Source organism: Myxine glutinosa, chromosome 14 (genome assembly GCF_964187855.1).
Source record: "Myxine glutinosa chromosome 14, kmMyxGlut1.1, whole genome shotgun sequence".
Taxonomy (NCBI): Eukaryota; Metazoa; Chordata; class Myxini; order Myxiniformes; family Myxinidae; genus Myxine; species Myxine glutinosa.
This window is the reverse complement of record NC_136274.1, coordinates 22,860,414-22,879,473: the sequence shown is the minus strand read 5'-3', so window position 1 is coordinate 22,879,473 and position 19,060 is coordinate 22,860,414. Positions and strand designations below refer to the sequence as shown.

The window sequence follows — 19,060 nt, the reverse complement described above, 5'->3', positions numbered from 1 at the left end:
CTCCCACCCCCCCCCCCCCTTCCCACGCCTCCTCCCCCCAAGCCCTCTCCCTCCCACACATCTCCCTGCTCTCAAATGTTATGTTTGTGTGCTTCCCCTTCTCTCCCCATCTTGTCTTCCGCTCCCTCTTTTTATATATCTTGTTTGTCTGGTCGATTTGTTTGCGAAATAAATATTAGCTCTTTCACGAGCCTCGATTCAGTATACAAAAAAAGAAAAAAAAGAAAAAAGGAATTCTGTAAGGCCTTTACAATAGTGGATGTTCTATGTAATTTTGAGGAGTGTTGGAGGGAAGTCACCCGCTCCTGTATGAATGGTGTATGCGGGAAATATTGCCCTCAATTTGTTCATGGCTTTAAGGGTTTCAGCTTGAATAATGATATATCCAAAGCATGACGTAACATCATCGAAATGGCCAAGACTGTCGGCTTTGATGGGGTGGAGGGTGATGTAGAGGAGTTGCTGGACTCGTACCAGGAGGAGCTCTCAAATGAGAAGCTTCTACTGCTGGAGAAGGAACACCAGGTGGATCTTAAACATTACAATTCAAATAAAATAAGCCACTGTAATAGTAAAAATGGGACAATAAGATGAGGACTGAGGCAGCTCTCACCCTAACCTCTATCTCTTATAATGTGAAATTAGTTTTAATTTACACGTTTTTCATTTACAACACTTGCTGCCAGGTTGAAGGCAAGGAGCTTAGCTAAGGAGAATGATATTGGGGACTTCACGACCAGCCCGTCGTGGGCCTGCAGGTTCCTGGCACGCCATGATGTCGGTTCGACATCGCAAACACATCTCCCAACATGTACCCAGTGATACGGCTGATAAGTCGACACACTTCCATTCCAACATCAAGCTTCGCCAGGCATATTAATTTTTTTTTTTTTTGAGGGTGAAAAACAGGGGTGCGGTTAATACACCGGGAAAATATGGTAGTCAAAATTCAAATGTTAATACACCATATAAATAGTTGTACAGCAGAGGTGGAGGTAGTCAATATGCAATGCAGTCAATTAATGTGTTGATAGAGCGACTTCAACGGCAAGTACGCAGGAAGTTAAAGACAGCAATCCTGTACCATTTCACAACCGACAACCTGCGATTCTGAATTCCGTGGTTACCTGTCAACATTACAGAGTAGAGAACACAGGTTGGAACTCAGCAGTGGAGGAACCATGTCGATTCTCTAAACAGAAATGAAAAAACAAATTTCCAGTCAGAGGTCCATCAGCTGTTTAGAGCAAGATTCAAGTTGCTGACCTTACAATACAAGGAACCAAGCCTGAGACCAATACGTATTACCTTTTCACAAAGATAAACTGTTGTACCACGCTCGCCTGCCTCCTTGTCCAAACTTGTGTTGGGGCGGATGAAGTGAGAAACATCAGCTATGTGGACTCCGACCTGTAAAGGAAAGGTATCTTATCGTTTTGGGGCTTACAATCTTCTATAATTGCGTGATAAATCCCAAAACTGAAATCACCACATTGCATTTTTGCTTCCTCATTTTCTTTTCGCATTTGCAGTAGATGGCTGCTGGTAGCCTCATTGCTCGAGAGCACAGTTGTGCTGTTGAAGCAGTGCCTCATGGAGGTGAGCACAGGAATTTTCAGAATTTGATGAGGATATCCACAATTACTCACAGACACCATGGGATCTTTAAATGTCCACTAACTCATGCAAGGATAAGGCTCATACAAGTTTATCATCCATCCATGGAACGATGCTCTTTATGACGCCATGTTCTGCCTATGAAACACAAACCTATCAGTTTAGAGCCAGGCTGAGAATCAAATCCACACAATACTGCTAGGATTCAAGAACGTGCGGTACCTGTACACCATGCTGCCAAGACTCCCCTTTTGCTCAAATCCAACGACACATACAGTATTTAATGATCTTTTATTAACATAGTTCCATATTTTATTTTATTAACATCGTTTAGATTTTATTAACATTAACATAATCATGCTCCCCAAACATAGTTCTGTGTTAATAAAAGGTCCAGCCAGCAATATCCTGAAATAAGGGAAATTAAAAATAAAATGAATAAAAATTATTTATTGGATAGTTTTAAATATAAACACACGAGTGTGTGTGTATTTTTTCAAAATCAACCCAAATAATAAACAAACATGCTGAAGAGTAATTATACCTTCACATTATGTACGAGCAAACGGGAAAAACGTGGAACCTTCTACCTGTGACCCCACAATATTCAGTCTAACTTTTTCCCTTCCCCTTATTTTCTAACTTCTATTTTTCTCAACACTCCATGTCCAAAAGGATGGTAAGTACTACAATATTAAGCAACAAACAATAATATTAAGAAAAATTATCTTCATCAATAATCTCTCCAAATCCTTTTTGCCGATGACTCCGCTCTCTGCCGCTCCATATCTCAACCGTCTTCGCTCTCTGCAGTCCTGGATAAAATCACAAACTGGTCCCCCCCCCCCCCCCCCCCCACTTCCCAAGCCCTCTCCCTCCCACAGATCTCCTGATGTCCCTGTTCTCTGCTGTTGTACTTGTGTGCTTCCCTCTCTCTCCCCATCTTGTCTCCCGCTCCCTTTATCTTATGTTTTATGTGTCAGTTTGTTTTTATGTGATTAATGTTATCCCTTACACGAGCCTCGATCTTGTACACAAAAAAAAAGAAAAAAAAAGTTGTTCAGAAACTCAAACAAGTGGAACACGTCTTTCAATCCTGACAAATCTCACTCTGTCTCTCCCAAAAGACCGTCTGGCCAACCCTCCCATCTACTTTCTCAACAATCCTCTCAAAGAAGTTCTTTCACTCAAGCTTTTGGGTCTCCCTATCTGCCATGATCTTTCCTGGGAAAACCACATTTCCAAGCTGGCCTCCAAAGCCAGTCGCCGACTGAGCATCCTCCATCGTGCGAAGTCCTTCCTGGCACTACCGAGCTCCTCACCACATACAAAGCTTTCAGCCACAGCTTGATGGAGTTCTGCCCTCCCCTCTGGGCTGGTGCTCCTGCCTCACAACTAGCTCGGCTTCAAGCTGTAGAAACCAAAGCTTTCAGAATCATTGGTATCTCCGGTGATGAAGTCGATTCCGAGGGTCTTTCTCTTGCTCACTGCAGGCAGGTTGGTGGTCTTTCTGTCTTCTACTGACTCCTCGCCAGCTTAGCTCCCCCAGCTCTGTCTGTGCTCTGTCCCCCAAATATTCCTGCAGGACACACAAGAACTGCCAGCAACCCTCTTCTGGTGCAACTGTCAAAAACAAGACTCTCTGCTCACCTTCACTCTTTCATTCTTTTTCCCACCTGTGGAACAAACTCCCAAACTCTCTTCAATCCCACCCCTCCCTCCAGGTCTTTAAAACAGCTGTTCACCACCATCTCTCATCTTCCCCCATCCAAAACCTTGATCTTTTCTTCCCCTGTTAATCCACGCCCTTCAAATTCCGTTTTCTTTTCATGAAAGTCCCTGTAGTGTCCATATTGTTTATCCCGTGTACCCCACCCCAGCCCTCTCTCTTCCACAGATTTCCTGATCTCCCTGTTCCCTGCTGTTGTTGTGCTTCCCTCTTTATCCCCCTCTTGTCTGTGAAGCTCTCTCGTATTATTTTTGTGGTATGGTCAAACTAGTTTGTATTCCGGTTAAAGGGGACCTGCACATTGCTCTGTGCTGTCAGTGGTAGCCAGAGTTAAGTTGTTAATCACCACCAACATGGCTGTTTGAAACGAGCAGAAAATTGGCAACAATGGCCGTCAACCAATTTTTTTTTTTTGTATACTGAATCGAGGCTAGTGAAAGAGCTACAAATGATCACAGACATACATTGGCAGAAAGGTCTTCAATAATTATTGTTAGCACCAATGACCCCGCAATACCATCGACCAAATCTGACATTCCAACTCTCGCTGTGGGATTTTGCATCATTCTTTGACCAGGACAACTTTCAGTTGATCAATGGACCACAGTTGACCAAAAGTTCAGCACACTGGTTGACCAAAAGCACACTTCGATAGGATGCGCTAAGCATGTTCAATCAAACTGGTGAATGACTGGGGATCTTCAGCACAGCGATTCATGCAAATGATGGTGTGGTCCTGAAGTGCAATGATGGCACCATGCGGATGTGCACCATGGAAACATGTGCACCATGCATATGGGCATTGACAACCCAAAAATGAAGTACAGTCTGCTGTTAGGCCACATGAAAATCTCATTCCTGTGGATCACTCCCCTCCTCGTCTCCAAACTCAAGCACATCCATTTAACGGAAGTCAAGGCAAAATATAGACATGTCACTGAAAAATGACATGGCATCATCAGTTCATCCTCCATTTATGACATTGTGGCACCCAATGCATATCCTGCTGTCAGTGGCACTATGTCAGAGGGGTGTGGAGAAGTTGTCTTCTGGACTTCAGACAACTGGCATGAAGTCCGTTCATAACTGTCAGTTGAAATCCGATAGTTGACAGATTGCCCTTTGCAAGTCACTCTGGAAAAAATTGTCATTCCATTGGAAAGTAATGCTTTTTGGCAAGGGTGACACAATAGTGATCTTGACATGGGGTTGTTTCCAGGGGCAACCTGAATGAGGTCACCACTCTGAACTGTTCAGTCCAACGCTACCTTGTCAGTGCCACATAAATGACACGGTGATGAGCATTGTACCAGGAAGCAACTGCAGTTCGAGTCGCTCATCCATGAATACCGCAATAACGTGAGCAAACTCATTTGGTGTCGAATAACACCTCAAAGCCATTCCTAAACAAACCTCGGTCACATGGGTTGCCAATCTTTAGAGGGTATTGTCACAGGTCGTGTTCAGACATATACACGTATACTAAAGATCTCATTCATGCAGGATTGCTTAGTGCAGGCGACGGTGAGTGTAACATTACATATTTCACATCAAATTTCCTGATTCCTTTCGTTTCCTCCATAGCCATGGTTTGCATACAGATGACAAAATGTCTAAACTGTGAATAGATTCGATTATTTGAGAGTTTAAAGTTGTTGCTTCTTTTTTTTTGCGACTCGAACCACAAGCAATGCACAGCTAGAATCAACAAACAATTGTTTGTTCTACACCATCAAAAATCTTGGCCCAGTTACAAGTTATCGTGTTTCTCAGGCAGGGCGACATCAACGTGACTGCCGTCCCTCGGACAGACGTTAAACTGGGCGTCCCATCTGCCTGCATTAGTTGGTGGATGTTAACGATCCCAAGGTGTCCTTCGCGAAAAGTAGGCAAGCTATCGCCGGCACAGTGAACAAATTACAAATTCTTGCCCCGACTTCCTGTGCCGGTGGCAACCTGTCCAAGATTGTAACTCCAGCCCAGAAACTGCTTCGGCGGAATCGACGCTCTGTGTTGAGCATGGTACATTAAAAACCATTTCCTACTCACCTCCATATTCCCCCCAGTAAGTTCTCGCAGGTGCAGTGCATCATCGATGTCAGTGCATCCTGGAGGATCAATGCTGCAAACTTGCAGTTCACGCAAGTCTGCGCGGTCACAAACATCCTGCAGGCCCAACACAAGGGTCATACACGAGTCACAAGTCAGAAAAAAACTTAGCGACTCATTATACAACACCTACCCGAAGTACAAAGACCTCCAAACGAAAACCACACCTCAGGGGTGGCCTGCCAAGAGGGGCTGGGCAGACAGGCTAGCGTTGCCTGTGAGAATGGCAGGTGAGTGACATCATGTTCCAGAAGGAGCACCTCACTTTCTGTGTCTCTGTCACCCGCTGTGCCAAGGCTACGCACATAATGGCCCTGTGCAGATGAGGCAAAAGATCAGTGTGCACCACAGACCAATGACTCGTCGATGTGTTGCGCCCTTTTTCATAACCCACTTTCTCACATTCATCAATTTCTCCAGCAAGTGACCTGTTGCTCATAAAACCAAGAATCTCCTTTTCAGATATCTTCAAGAGGTATGACAAATATAATCACACAGACATAGGTACGAGAGGCTTGATCACATGTCACGGAAACACACATTAGGGTAGCGTGAGGAACGAGGCCAGCCGTCGATGGATACGATGATACGCTGGCCCTGCAGGATGTGTGCCTGCCTGGTTTCCACCCTCACCCGTGGTATCCGACGATCTGCTGGGTGGAACAGGTGTTTGACTGCCTGAAAACGAGAAAGTTTGAACATAAAGTAAAATATACTCCTGAAGAACACTATTACTCTCCAATCCCCAATACATAAAAACAGTGGAGAAGGTAAAACCAAAAAAAACAAAAAACAAAAACATTTCTTGCGCACCTCTTTGATTTGGGAGGCCATGAGCATGCCACAGTAAGGACGCCAGTTTCTCTTGATGATTCCCACAACACGACCTGTTGGCCTTCGTGCTGTGGTTGCTGCGGCAACCACCTGTGACCAACACAATCTGATGAGGGATTATATACAGATACATGATGAAATCAACAAAATGTTGATCGAGTTATGTCAATCACAGACCGTGGGAAGAAAGGGGAAGTTGACGTTTTGGGTGTTAACCATTCATCGGAGCAAAAGAGAAAGAAGGGAGAAGGACGAGGGCATATAAAATCTGGGGTGGGTCAGAGGTGGGTGAATCAGAACAGGGCCAGTGCTCAGCGGGCACACAGGAGTGAGAATGGACTGATTTTTACTGCAGGGTCAGGATTCAGGGGTACGGAAAAATGAAATGACAGAGGAAAATGAAAATAATTGGGGGAAAATCAAGTGACAAGATTATTACATTAATAAACTAAGTGATACAAATGAAAACTAGAACAAGCAATCAAAGATTGCAGACCTTCTACCAGACTTATTTTGTGGGGTTTTATAGTACTTTTTTTATAGACGTACTCACATTCAAATAGTACTTACTTCATAAACGTACTCACATTCAAATAGTACATACTTTATGGACGTACTCACAATCTATTTGTACATACTTTATGGACGTGCTCACATTCTAATTGTACATGCTTTATAGACGTACTCACATTCTAATTGTACATACTTTATAGATGTACTCACATTCAAATTGTACATATTTATAGATGTACACATTGAAATAGTACGTACTTCATAGATGTACTCACATTCAAATAGTACATACTTTATAGACGTACTCACATTATAATTGTACAGACCTTATAGACTATAGAGGTACTCGGTTGAAAAAAAGAAAACATGTACTACTGGTTACCACTAGGTGGCATTTGTGGCCTACGCCAGCACATTCTGTGTGGACAAATGGACCCAAGTGCAACATCTTGACACATCTCCCTTGACATATCACGTGCATTCGATACGGTCTGGCACCCTGCTCTGCTCACCAAACTCTCCTCCTATAGTATCCATGGAAATCTCCATGCTTGGCTTGCGGACTTCCTCTCTAGTCGTAGTCAACGTGTGGCCCTGAATGGGTTTCTCTCATCTCCCCTTCATGTTCAGGCTGGGGTTCCCCAAGGCAGTGTTCTGGGCCCTGTGCTTTTTCTGGTCTTCATCAATGATCTCTCTGACTCTCTTGAAAATCCTCTCTATCTCTTTGCTGATGACTCCACTCTCTGCCGCTCCATTCCTCATCCCTCAGATCGGCAGTCTGCAGCCTCCTCACTCTCTGCAGACATGGTCAAAATCACAGACTGGTCAAACAAGTGGAACATGTCTTTCAATCCTGACAAATCTCACACTCTTACTATGTGTCTCAGAAAAGACCGACTGGGCAACCCTCCCATCCACTTTCTGAATAATCCTCTCCAAGAAGTTCTGTCACTCAAGCTTTTGGGTCTCACTATCTGCCATGATCTTTCCTGGGAAAACCATATTTCAAATCTGGCCTCCAAAGCCAATCGCCGACTGGGCATCTCCGTCGTGCGAAGTCCTTCCTTGGCACACCTGAGATCCTCACCACATACAAGGCTTTCATCCGCAGCTCAATGGAATAATGTTCTCCCCTCTGGGCCGGTGCTCCTGCCTCACACCTAGCTCGGCTTCACGCTGTTGAAACCAAAGCTTTCAGAATCATTGGAATCTCCCGCTATGAAGCTAACTCCGAGGGCCTTTCACTTACTCGCCGCAGGCAGGTTGGTGGGCTTTCTGTCTTCTACCGACTCCTCTCCGACCTTGCTCCCCCCGCTCTCTCTGGGCTCTGTCCCCCAAATATTCCTGCAGGTCGCACAAGATCTGCCTGCAACCCTCTTATGGTTAAACTGCCAAAATCAAGACTCTCTGCTCACCTTCACTCCTCTTTTCTCCCGCCTCTGGAACAAACTCCCTCACTCTCTTCAATCCCACTCCTCCCTCCAGGTCTTTAAAACAGCTGTTCACCACCATCTCTTATCTTCCCCCATCCAAAACCTTGATCTTTTCTACCCCTGCTAATTTCACCCCAGATTCAATTTTTTGAAATACCAACTTCCTTCCTGGAAGTCCTTGCAGTGTCCTTGTGTTTTATACTTCTCCCACCCCTCCCCCCCTTCCCACGCCTCCTCCCCCCAAACCCTCCCACAGATCTCCCGATGTCCCTGCTCTCAAATGTTGTGTTTGTGTGCTTCCCCTTCTCTCCCCATCTTGTCTACCTCTACCCTTATTATATGTTTTGTGTGTCTGTTTGATTTTTTTTGTGTGATAAACGTTAGCTCTTTCACGAGCCTCGATCCTGTATACAAAAAAAAACCAAAAAAAAAACCCTCTCCTCTGATGAGGGTAATAATAAAGTAAATGTGGATGAAGAGATTTTTTTTTTTAATGTGATTATCTATAAGAAAGCATGTACAACATTTGTCATATCAAAATTTAATGAAAGACAAACGTAAAAGTTGACAAAGAAAAATAAAATGGTCAGCAGACCACGGCAGAGTCTGTCTGCTAACTACCTGCTCCTCAGATTCAGGATCTGGTGTCTCAGCCTCTACGCCATCAGCAGTTGCAGCCACGTCATCTTGTAACAAAAGGCTGGAAGGGGCTGCCCATTTTTCTTTTGGTAGTAGTTCCACAGCAACAAGGTCATCATGCACAGCACGGTTCAGATGTTTGAGCCCTTTCAGAAGCACCTGCTCCAAAGATTGAAACGTTTGAACTGTGATAATATCAACCCATTATTTATTTCTTCTATGCAAATTTCGGAAGAACAAAGAGCCAGGATGGAACGCTTCCAAACCCCCCTTCCCAGCACCCAGCCAACCTCCAAAAGAGGCATTTGGTAAAATCTACATTGTGATCAATCTAAGAAGTTTCTGAACAACCTTTGCATGAAAATGATGTTATTTGTCCATAAAACAAATTCAAACTAGCTCAGATTTCCATATTGTCACATGCTTCTCTCAAGTGAATCAAAAGTGCATTTAATGTGAGGCATACAAATAAAATCATATGCAGTCGGACCCCGCTATTCACGGGTGATAAAATGTGATCCGTTTCTCGATTAGCGGAAAAATGTCGCGCAAATTTGCAGGGTTTTTTTCTATTCGCGACAGTGTTCCGCAAATTCGCGGTTTTTCAGAGTGCAAAAAAAAAATTCACGGGACGCTAGCTTGACACATTAATAAAACCAATCTTTCACCAGCCATGCATAAAGCAGCTGGACATACGCAAAAAAACATCTTCTAGAGCCGCAAGCATGACCTGCTTTTACATTCACTGCCATGTGCTTTGCGTTTTCATGGCTTTCGCGGCCGTGAATTTTAGCCGCACTATAATCGAGAGCTTCGCGGGATGTTCCACCAAATGCGTAAACAAATCAACCCCGCGAATTATGGAATGAAAACGCTTCATTAAATCTATTATAGAAATTAGCAGATAGGCTCAATACGGCATCATCCGATAACATCCCCCACAAACAATGTGCAGAGTATTCACCCCTCCCGCAGCTACCCACAATGCTCGCATTCCTACATATACAGACTGTGTCTTGGATCTCAATCATTCTTCTCGTCCCGTTGCCTTGACCTGCGTTTTTGACTCTCGCTCTGCTCATCGTTTAATCATGGCTCCCAAGTGCAAGACCAGTGCCGGAGATGCATCAACTACCAAGCAGCAAAAGAAAGTGATGAGCCCGAGCCAGAAAGTGGAGCTGCTCGGCCGGCATTCGAGAGGAGAGTGCGGCCTCTGTAGGCAGGCATTATGGCATCAACGAATCCACCCTTTGCTACATACAGACGAACAAGAAGGCGATTCGTGAGTATTTCAGCGAGCGCTGTGTCGAGTACGGAGGTGGTCATCCATGTCTGAGATGTGTACAGAGCAAGGATGGAGAAGGCTCTCAGCATATGGATCGAGGACAACACGCAGAAGAATATGCCTTTGAGTGGACCTCTCATTCGCATGCACCAAGTTTGGCTTGCTGTATCGTATTGGCCACTGTATTGGCTGTATTGGCCACTCAAGGTATCGCGGTAACGAAAACCTATCATGGACATACGCATGGATGGACGAACAACCCGAAAGCTTAACCCAAAGTCGGCGTAGGAATAAAAACAATGCGACCTAGCCTGGTGTTGGCTTAGCGGTTAGGGTGCCGGCTTGGGATCCTAGGATCCTGGGTTCGAATCCCGGTCGATCGCTGAATTAACGCCAGGGGGGTTGACTCAGCCTGTCATCCTTCCGAGGTCGGCAAATTGAGTACCAGCTTGCTGGGATGAATGATCCCCGTGTGTACCCCGGGTTAGAATAGGTACACCGTATCCCTGCGCATCGTAAGAGCATGACCAAGGGTTGGCGTCAGGAAGGGCATCCGGCCATAAAAACATTGCCTCAAACAGGGAACCATGATTGTCATGGGGCCCGCAAGGCTAACCCCCGCTCTAGCGGGGAAAATGGCCTTAAAACGATCATTTTTATTTTTTATTCTACGTACAGAGCACTGTTCAAAATGACCTTACAAAGTTAATGAAAAAGGTATCGACCTCCATATCATCCTTGCCATCCTGATGAACTCTCACACGTCCTTCCAGGAAATGATCTCGATTTGCCCGGAAGGTGCCTTGCAGAAGACGTCCAGCTCGGATGCCCTGCTGCACCAGCGACAATGGCAGATGTTCAGGGAAGATTATCCGTCCAGTCTCAACAATGCCCTTGTGGTACGGAAAGGAGAGGGGGGGGGGGGGGCGGAGGGATAGCACTTGAACATTTCCAGCAAAAATGCAGACAACAACCTATCTGTTCCCTTTGTTATGTTGTATCAATCTGTTTCATGTCCTAGCCCTTCCATGAGCCTTGACTGTGTATTAAAAAACAAACGAACAAAATAAAACAAGCAGAACAATGGAGACATCATTTATAAACATATACACATTGGAATTATTGTATTTTGAATACAATGAAAATAGTACAAGGTTATGAAGATAAATACCTCTTCATTGGAAAATGCCAACTTGTCCATCAGCTCTGGATTTGCTAGCAAGCTTTTAATGTATTCTGCCACTGATAACATAGGAAAATAAAGAGAGACAGAGAAGGCGAAAAATTATCAAGTAGGTAAAAACCAATCAGAATATTAAACAAGTTCAACAATGAACCTAAAATTTGTTTTTGCTCTTACATGAGCTTCGATTTTGCATCTAAAAAGAAAAATTAAACAGCTCAACTCTTACATGTGTAGGCCCTGATACCATCTGCTCTCGCTTTATCTCGGTTCTGAAGATCATTGGTGATTAGGAGAATTTCAATGTGCAAATCTGAGCCCAGATGCTTCTGGTACCAGGCAGCTGCCATGCGTATTGCTCGGTCTTTGTAGTCATTCGTCGTCTCTCCCTTTTGTACTTCCACATACGTTTCCCTAGGAAGAACTTCTAATAAATGGTACTGTACAGAAACCCCATCTGTATCCAAAATATTGGAACACTACCAACAATTGACAGCATCATATTCAGAAACGTTAGCAATAGTGGGGCAACTTAGCATAATAATTGTGCATTTTGTGAGGAAAGCACCAAATTTGGCACACTAGTAGACTATCCTATTATGAACAGATTTGGATATTGGACCATCTCAAATTCAGCCCCTGATGGCTGTGGCAGCCATTTTCCAAAATGACACCTTCAGCTTGTTCCGACGAATTGCATCATCAATTGGCTTGGTCCTTTCCACCAGGCATTCTCTGGTGAAAGCCTGGAACTGCTCTTGGCCAATCTTCTTCACATTCCTGACAGTCTCAACTGCAGCAGGACCTGCAATTTCCTTTGTGTCAAGGACAACCAGATCCATGCTCTCTTCCTCAAAGGGGTTGCCAAGCTCTTCTATGACGCTGACAAGGGCACGGACATCCTTGGCGAAAGAGGTCTGCACACTTGGTGTCTGGTCGTGATGACGTGTGTCCTCTCGCCTCCCCCAGTGTTGATGGCCATCTTGGAACTCTTCTATGGCCCTGGCAACTTCTGGCCCGGCAATCATCCAACGCCGCAGGGCACTTGGGTCGTCAGTGAGGCCGACTGCTCCACCATCTCCTTTGATGCAGGCGTTATTCTGTTCATGCGCCTGGTCGATTGGGATCGAAGAGAACACCTTCTTCGTCTTCTGTACAGTGAAGTTGCCAGCCCTGAATTCTCTGGCTACATCTGGGTGCTTCATTGGGAGTGCAACCATGTCCCTCAGGTGAACAGGGACCCACCTGGCATAGTGTGTGTGGTCTAAGGCATGGAACCATGGGACCAGTTCCGTCAGGGCATCAAGGTACATCGTGAATGAAGCCTGCCGCAGAGAACGCACGTAGACCAGTACCAACATCTCTAGTTCCAGCACAGTTGCCTAGTACTGAAAGTTGGGAATGTCTTCTCCTCTCTGGTGACACCAGTCTTCGAACTCAGGCAGGTCTTCTGCATCATCAGCATATGTCATACAGTGGCGTTCATACGCACGGTGTTGCAGGATGTGCAGTGCCGCTGCAGTGATTTGATGAGCTCTTGTGCGGGTGACGTGGGCAGCTTGCAGGAAGGAGTCGGCCGTCCCTGGCGTTGCAATCTCAGCTTGCAAATCTGCAAAATCTGCAAATCTTGCAAAAATCAAATCTCTGAATCTGAGATGGCCCAATATCCAGATCTTTTCATAATATGATAGTCTACTAGTGTGCCAAATTTGGTGCTTTCCTCACAAAATGCACAATTGTTATGCTATATTTAGCTTAGCTGCCGGACTACAAGTTCCTTCTGACTGAAGATCCTGTTAGCATGCCAAGATATCATCTCCACCCACTTCCATTAATCCATCCCTTTCCTCAAACAAAAAGATCCTGTACCAAATATTTGTCCATCCCACACCTGTGGTGCTCATTAGTGAAGGTGTAGAATCTCTTTGTGGGGACAGCAATTATATCTTTAAGACGCTTGTACACTGGGGCACTACGGTGTCGCACTTCCTGTAGCACCGTCTGCATCACAATGACATTCTGGATCACTGATGCCTCCAAAATGTCAATCTGCAGGAAAAGCACAGCAGCAAAATATGCATCATTAATGGAACAATCAGGCTGATGCGCACACTCGTCTCTTGGCTGTCTAGCCTGGGTTTGAATCCCGACCCAGCTATAAACTGTCATCCCGGTTTTTCACAGGCAGGGTAATTAATGTGTGTGCCGTCTCTTTGATGGATGTCAAACGGGCGTCCCATCTGCCGGCATTCATTGGTGGACGTTAAAGATCCTAAAGCATCTTTCACGAAGAGTCGGCGAGCTATCGCCGGTACCCTGAACAAATTTAAAAATCCTTCCCTAACCAGCAGAGGGCACTGTATCAGTGGCACGGCTGCACCCTCAACAAATTATGCTACCCAGCATACGTGTGCTCCCTACGAACGAAGTAGAAGTGGACCGATGCACTGGATCACAATAGCAACCCTGACACCTGCTATCCAGAAGCTTTGTAAACTATATTCAAAGAGAAAAGGAAAATTCTTACTCATTCATCAACACTGGTCAGAGAAAAGAGATGGAGGAAATAACATCGACTTGTGAATCAAACACAAGCACTTTTCTGTTTCTTGCTAAATATCCAACATAGGAAAAAAAGCAAATAGCAATCATTTAAGAGCAAAAAAAAACCAAATGTACTTGCACCTGGTGAAAAACAATGTTGGTGTCAAGGATGATGTAGTGCGGCCGAGAGCAAAGCTCGCTTTCAAGTAATGGCTCAGCCTGAAGCAAAATGGCTCCTGGCTCTCGTGGGCAACTGGAGCACAACTCGGAACCACAGCCAATGTCATCTCTTAGGTAATGCTCCCGAACCACCTTCAGAAACCCACCCGCCCGGGTCTTTTTAACAAAGGTCTTCGACTTCAGCATCCTGGAGTAATGCCAGCTGTGGCAAAAAAAACCACAAAATACATAATATGTACATATGCAATGTATATATAATAAATCGTAGCCTGGTGTTGGCTTAACGGTTAAGGTGGCTGGCTTAAGATCTTCGGGACTTGAGTTTAGCCCTTGTCAATCCGTTGAAACAACAACAGGTGGGTTGACTCAGTCTGTCATCCTTCCAAGGTCGACAAAATGAGTACCAGCTTATTGGGGTAGTAAATCATTCGAGTATCCTGTGTAAGAGTAGAGACCCGTCCAGGATTGTACTCCTTAGTCAAAGAAACTGCAGCTCCTGCACCTCCTGGCATGAAAGGAATGGTTGTACACAAATCGAACCCCCTAACTTGACGAGCAGCAGTGCACAGACGAAGCCCCATCAAAGCATTTGCTGCACGACCAGTTATCAACAATTGTCGGCTGCCACACAAATACTGTCTCTGCCCTGCTGAGCACCATATAGGAAGTTTGCAGTCAAGATCAATTTTATTTACGACCTTTGACCTCAGGTTTTTACGATCTTGGCATTATGGTTTCGGGTTGTCCGTCGGGCTGTCCGTCCGTGATAGGATTTCATTACTGCGATAACTTGTGAACCAGTGATGGGATTCTGACCAAATTTGGTAAAGTATGCATTATGATGCAAAGATTAACTTATTTGATTTTGGGGTCAACAGGTCAAAGGTCAAAGACTGTAATAGGTCTTTAACTTGAGAACGGCTGAAAGGATCTCATTCAAATTTGGTACAGGTATGTATTTATGATGTAAAGATTAACTAATTAGATATTGGGGTCAAATGTCAGACGTCCTGTCGGGTAAAAATTCTGTTACCGAGCTATTTTGTGAACCAGTTATAAATTTTTCACCAAAGTAGGTATAATTATATAATACGATTATATAATATTATAATTCGAACAGCTGAAGTGATCGAATTCAAACTTCATACAGATATGTATAATGATGTAGGTTAACCGATTAGATTTTGGGGGCCAGAGGTCAAAGGCCAAAGGTAATGTCAGGTAATGTCAGGTAAAAATGTTATAACTTGAGAACAGCTGAATGGATTTAAATGAAACTTGGTACAAGTATTATAATTACTAGGGCATGCCCGTACTATATATATATCTAAAATTATATCCCCCCCCCCTCTATTTACATGAAATGGTTTGGTCCAAAGCGAACGGCTTGCGAGTACGGTGACAATCCCCCCCCTCTATTTACATGAAATGGTTTGGTCCAAAGCGAACGGCTTGCGGAGTTTGGTAAAGAAATCGCCATAGCGTGCACAAACGCGCAGGAAAGCGAAAGAATCGCAAAGTAGTTTTAATTAGTTTTCAAACATAGTTTAACGCCAACATAGTTTGCCAACGTGAAATAAATGAATACGCTCTCAAATGTGCCGTCCGAGGCAGAGTCTGTTCGCCACGTTCGGCACACGTGATAACTCGCTGCTCTCTGATTGGTTGAATCGTTTTTTGGACATAGCTCGGTAACTACTTGTCCGATTAATATGAAACCTTGAAAAGGCACATCCTCGGGTCCCCAGCAATATACCTGGCAAGTTTCAAGTATATCGGACCCGTGGTTGTCGAGAAACAGCGGTCACAGACATACAGAGATTACTGGAATTATAGATAGATGTAATAATGTGGGCAGAGGCATATCGGTCGACGTCGTGACGCCTAAGTGTTGTTTTAGTTGTACACCAAGTCGAGGCTCGTGTAAGAGCTAACACATACAACACACAAAGGGAGCGGGAGACAAGAGGGGGGGAGAGAGAGGGAAACACAACAACAGTAGAGAACAGGGTCATCGGGAGATCTGTGGAAGGGAGCGGGCTGGGGCGGGGTACACAGGATAAACAAGATGGACACTAAAAGGACTTTCAGGAAAGAAAACGGAATTTGAAAAAAGTGGATTTGGTGTGCATTGACGGAGGTAGAAAACATCAAGGTTTTGGATGGGGGAAGATAAGAGATGGTGGTGAACAGGTGTTTTGAAGACATGGTGAGAGGAGTGGGATTGAAGAGAGTGAGGGAGTTTGTTCCCGAAGCAGGAAAAAAGAGGAATGAAAGAGTGAAGGTGAGCAGAGAGTCTTGATTTTGGCAGTTTCACCAGAAGAGGGTTGCTGACAGATCGTGCGCGTCCCCCAGGAATATGTGACCCTAAAATGTAATCAGTTCATCTTTACCTCTCATTATACATACCTCCACCAACTTTGACTAAGATTTAGCCGTTGTAAAGTTATTGCGGTAACGAAAACCTATCATGGACGGACAGACGGACAACCTGAAAATATAATGCCTCCGGTGACTTCGTCGGCGGAGGCATAAGAATTGTACAGAGCGGTGATAGACAAACTTTCACGAGCCTCGATCTTGTATACAAAAAAAAAAAAAAAGGATCATTGGTATGGCTAAAAAGAGGTCAGCTCAACTGGGATGGAGAGCGAATCATTATTAATGCCCAAGACCAAGGACACAACACCAATGGATTTAAAAAGATGGCAGGACTGAGTCAATCGGACAAGTGTAGGTTCTGCAAGGTAGAGACAAAGCACAAGTCACCTCATATCAGGGTGTAAAAAAAACTCATGTCAGAACAGCTGCACACTCAAAGTGTACCAAGTGATTTTGGCCTAAATAATGCAGAAATCAAGAAAATGACCAATTACCAAGACCTCACGAATGAAGTGAAAATTCCTGGAAGCTGAAGAGCACCATAATTGTACCAGTGATAATTGGAGCAACAGGAATGATAAAGAAGAACCTTAGGAACTACAGTTGGAGGTTGGACGATGCTCAGTGACGATCCTGAAAAGAGCCCTTGGAACAAAACTCTGAGAACTAGAACGGCACTCAGTGGAGAGCATATCTCCGCCAGGTGAACAGTTTACGTTTTGTATCCCAGAGTAGACCAGAAAATCAATAACACAAAATCACATGTAATCAAAATCATCCATCCACAACTTTTTGAGATATCCTGCTATATTTATAAGTTTATTTATAAGTATATATATATATATATATTTTTTAGATATCCTGCTATTGGTCCGATCTCCCAATGGTGAAGAATCACTTTAAAAAATTATACTAACCGGATCCACATCCAGATCTTCACCAAAATTGAATCAGTTCTTCCTTGTCGCACACACAGCCTGTCCACAAAGTTTCGTCCAAATCCGTCCATAACTTTTTGAGATATCCTGCTATATGTTGGTTTTAGTGCCATCACTCAATGGCGAAGAATCACTTTGCAAATTAAATAATTCTCATATCCGAATCAATATTCATATCTTCACCAAAATTGAATTGATTAGTCCTTGTCAGACACCCAAACGGTCCACCAAGTTTCGTCCAAATCCGTCCACAATTTCTTGAGATATCCGGCTATATATATAATTTTTGGCCATATCACTCAAAGTCAATGGTGAAGAATCACATTGAAAATTAAATAATTCTCATATCCGAATCCATATTCAGATCTTCACCAAAATCGAATCTATTTGTCCTTGTCAGACACCCAACCTGTCCACCAAGTTTCGTCCAAACCCGTCCACAACTTTTTGATATATCCTGCTATGTATCGACTATCGTTTCTGCCTCTGGTCCCATCTCCCAATGGCAATGGTGAAGAATCACTTTTAAAATTCTAGTAGCCGGATCTTCACCAAAATTTCATCATTTCGTGCTCGTCACATTCGCTACCTCTTTGCCAAATTTCGTCCAAATCCGTCAACAACTTTTTGACATATCTTGTTCACAGACAGACAGTGGTGAAAACATAACCTCCATCCACTTTCGGTGGCGGAGGTAACATCAAATCTTCATAATTTAGCCCATGAACCACAATCCTTCACCGAAGCGGGGATGGATACTTCAAGTCCTGGGAGGTCCACCTTCTGGAACCCAAATTATGGAGATAACAACCAACGACACACAGTGTTACCTCAGGTTGATGTCAGATTATAACTGCTCAGCAAAATAATGAATTGTCGAAAAAGTTTGTTTCAAAAAGAAATATCAAAGAACGTTAATCGGTAGAGCTTGAATGAAGAAAAAAAAAAAACCCGAAACAAGACTGCATTCCAGTTCAAATGTAACTGAACACAACAAAAAGGCAAAATTATATTAATTAATACCAACATTATTAAATCTGTTATTCAGTACTAGACGACCACGCACGAATAATATAACACACTCCACACCAGTACCATGCAAACACATGCGGCCTCAAAGTCAAAAACACCAAATCTACAGTGGCAGCCTTTCACTGATTGTTATAACGTCTGCCCTGAAGGCAGCTAAATGAGCTATAATACGCCGATACACTGCAGCCGTATGCCTGGAGGGTGATTGAACTTCCATTAACTCTAGCACTGTGCTGATTGGTTGCTGTGTTGATACAAGGAAAATGTATTATTTTATCTTTTATAAGCTTTATACACGTTTATAAAACTTTTTTTTTTGCTCAATTCATTATAAAAGCTAAGGTTTCCTATTAGATATTTGAATTCTACTCACGATAAAATCACCGAGAGCAAAAAAAAGGAAATTTCCGGTAAAAATAAGAATTGGAATCAAAAGCCCCACTGGCCCGTGCACATGGATTATGTCCCAATAAGGTAACCGCTACATTTATATATCGGCTTACATTATACAGTATTATCTCTTCATTGATCATTACAATATGTTTTCTTCAATATTATATCCTCCTTGTATTTTTCTGTTGTGTGTTTGCACTAAGTTGGTAAAGTATTACACTAACGTTTCGAGCGGTGTATTTGTGCGAA

At 43.8% G+C, this 19,060-nt stretch overlaps 1 protein-coding gene across 1 annotated transcript in view; it reads right to left on the bottom strand.

Moving 5' to 3' along the window:
- Positions 1-18,560, bottom strand: part of DIS3 (DIS3 exosome endoribonuclease and 3'-5' exoribonuclease) — a 43,495-nt gene extending 24,935 nt beyond the window's left edge. The window contains exons 1-13 of the mRNA XM_068135269.2: positions 18,482-18,560; positions 14,028-14,268; positions 13,234-13,391; positions 11,572-11,756; positions 11,331-11,401; positions 10,885-11,052; positions 8,857-9,033; positions 6,269-6,379; positions 5,996-6,133; positions 5,623-5,769; positions 5,396-5,512; positions 1,309-1,410; positions 1,128-1,192 (exon numbers count right to left, since the gene is read on the bottom strand). Coding sequence (XP_067991370.1) covers positions 1,128-1,192; positions 1,309-1,410; positions 5,396-5,512; positions 5,623-5,769; positions 5,996-6,133; positions 6,269-6,379; positions 8,857-9,033; positions 10,885-11,052; positions 11,331-11,401; positions 11,572-11,756; positions 13,234-13,391; positions 14,028-14,252 — 1,664 coding nt within the window. The 5' untranslated portion in view covers positions 14,253-14,268; positions 18,482-18,560. The remainder of the gene's footprint in view (positions 1-1,127; positions 1,193-1,308; positions 1,411-5,395; positions 5,513-5,622; positions 5,770-5,995; positions 6,134-6,268; positions 6,380-8,856; positions 9,034-10,884; positions 11,053-11,330; positions 11,402-11,571; positions 11,757-13,233; positions 13,392-14,027; positions 14,269-18,481) is intronic.
- Between the last annotated feature and the right edge of the window lie 500 nt (positions 18,561-19,060).